The 1,997-nt window shown below is 36.3% G+C and overlaps 1 protein-coding gene across 1 annotated transcript; it reads right to left on the bottom strand.

Annotated features, from left to right (window-relative positions):
• Positions 1 to 437: 437 nt before the first annotated feature.
• On the bottom strand, positions 438 to 884 carry LOC123579708 (transcription elongation factor A protein-like 8). Its single transcript, XM_045443793.1, has one exon. The coding sequence runs from the start codon at positions 774 to 776 to the stop codon at positions 438 to 440; it is 339 nt and encodes a 112-aa protein (XP_045299749.1). The 5' UTR covers positions 777 to 884.
• Between the last annotated feature and the right edge of the window lie 1,113 nt (positions 885 to 1,997).

Raw genomic sequence — 1,997 nt, 5'->3', positions numbered from 1 at the left:
GTGTGTGTGGCACATGTTCAGGAAAAAAACACATATAAGTGAAAAGAAAAAAGCTCACATCACACAGAAATAAGCCATTAAGTTTTTGACATATGGATGTATGTATACACATATGCATGCATACATACAATTTGTGATTTAATCCTACCTATGTGAGCTGATACTAAATATACTGCTTTGTAAACATGTTTAACTTTGCAATATAGAATGAATAAATTTTCATGCATATGTGTAAAACTTTCCAACTAAAAAACAGATCTGCATAATGGGTCAAAACACAAAATCCAGTGAGATGCTGGTAACAAGGACACTACCTAAAAAAAAAAATTCCACCAGATGATTAAAAGTAAAACAAATGTCAAAGATACATCAGAAAACACAGAAAGAAAGCAGGGGCCAGATTTTAATATCAAACAAAAAAAAAAAAAAAAAAGAATTTACGGTCTAGAACACACAGGATAAGAACAGCTGCATGAATGTCTTTGCTTCCAATGCATCATCGCAAGCTTGTTTCTTACTCTTCTTATCTCTTTCTTAAGCCTTTCCCACTCATCTACGCCTCTTATTGTTTCTTCCAGGTCCAAATGCCTCATGGGAGTGTCCTCTTTCAACCCCAGGCCAGGATGGGTCAGCCCTCCTCTAAGGCTTCCTGTTTCCTGGCTTATACCTTCAGAAGGCTGAGGATTTCCCTCTGCCTCCTGTGGTACATCTTCTGAAGGGCAGTGTGCCTCCACCTTTGGCATGTTCTGTGGTTTTCCTTCATTTTCTTTTTGCATGTTCAGTATTTTTCTGTTATTTCTTTTGAATAAATTAATCCTAAAAGGATTAGGGCACTTTTGCTCCTTCTCCAGCAATACAGAGCTCCTACAGGGAAACGAGCCCTAGACTATAAACTATGTGCTATGTTTCTTAAGTCATTTTTAATCTCTAGATTACTCCTCCATATTATTTTCCCTCTTGAAAATTTGTTTAAAAAGTCGTTTGTTCTCTGGAGTTTCCCAAAGTCTAGATTTTGCTGACTGCTTCTTCCTGCATTTTCTAATATGTTCCTCTGCTCCTTTTATTCTCTGAAAATTGGTAGTTAAATCAAAAAGCCTCATCAGATTCTGGTTCCCCCCCCCCCCCAAGATGAGCCATGTACCTCCATTAGGAGGAACAAAACCTGGTGTCTCTTTTATTGTGATATTATCAGATACTGATAATCATTATCTAGATCAGGGGTCTGCAAACTACAGCCTATGGGCAAAATCCAACCAGTGCACCCTGTTTTTATAAATAAAGTTTTACTGAAACAATCACGTCCATTGCCAATGGCTGCTTCCACACTCCAATGCAGACTTGAATAGTTGCAACAGAGACTATAGGGCCCACAAGGCTTAAAATATTCACTATCTGGTCCCTTACAGAAAAAGTTTATTGACTCCTGATCTAGATCCATCCAGATTGCAAAATCATAATTTTCTTTTTTTACAAAATCATAATTTTCTAATTCTACCATTGCTTCTTTTTTATTAACTGAAACATTCCTGTAAAGAGAAACTTCTTACCAACTCCCTAGTTATCATATAGGAACAGCAGGATACATGCTAGATTGTCTACTTACCAGTTTTTAAAATAAGGTAGTTTCCTAGTATTCTCCAAAGGCAGCCAATGAAGAGTTGAGAGTATTTCTGTATGTGTTTGTGTATATGTGTTGTTTTAAAGTACCATTATGAACCCGTGGATTTAAACACATTCCCTATGCTTAAATCAATTGCATTCAATACCTATTAATGCTTAAAATTGTCCCATCTTTTCTAAGTAGTTTATTTAAATTGTCTCCTGAGTCTTTTTAAAATAATCCGCATATTACTGGGAGTTTTTATTACTATCTGGTCTAACAAGATGTTCCTGGCTAATCTTGTACATTTCTTTCCCCATACAGGGAATTATCCATTTCTCCAAGGAGATGTCATCCCTTAGTAAGAAATGATATTTAGTGAACAGAATCCAGATGC

Source organism: Leopardus geoffroyi, chromosome A3, assembly GCF_018350155.1.
Source record: "Leopardus geoffroyi isolate Oge1 chromosome A3, O.geoffroyi_Oge1_pat1.0, whole genome shotgun sequence".
Taxonomy (NCBI): domain Eukaryota; kingdom Metazoa; phylum Chordata; class Mammalia; order Carnivora; family Felidae; genus Leopardus; species Leopardus geoffroyi.
The sequence above is the reverse complement of the archived record's forward strand: the minus strand, read 5'-3'. Positions and strand labels throughout refer to the sequence as shown.

Excerpts from the sequence above, each read along its gene's own strand:
- LOC123579708 (XM_045443793.1), bottom strand. The coding sequence starts at position 776 with ATGCAAAAAGAAAATGAAGGAAAACCACAGAACATGCCAAAGGTGGAG.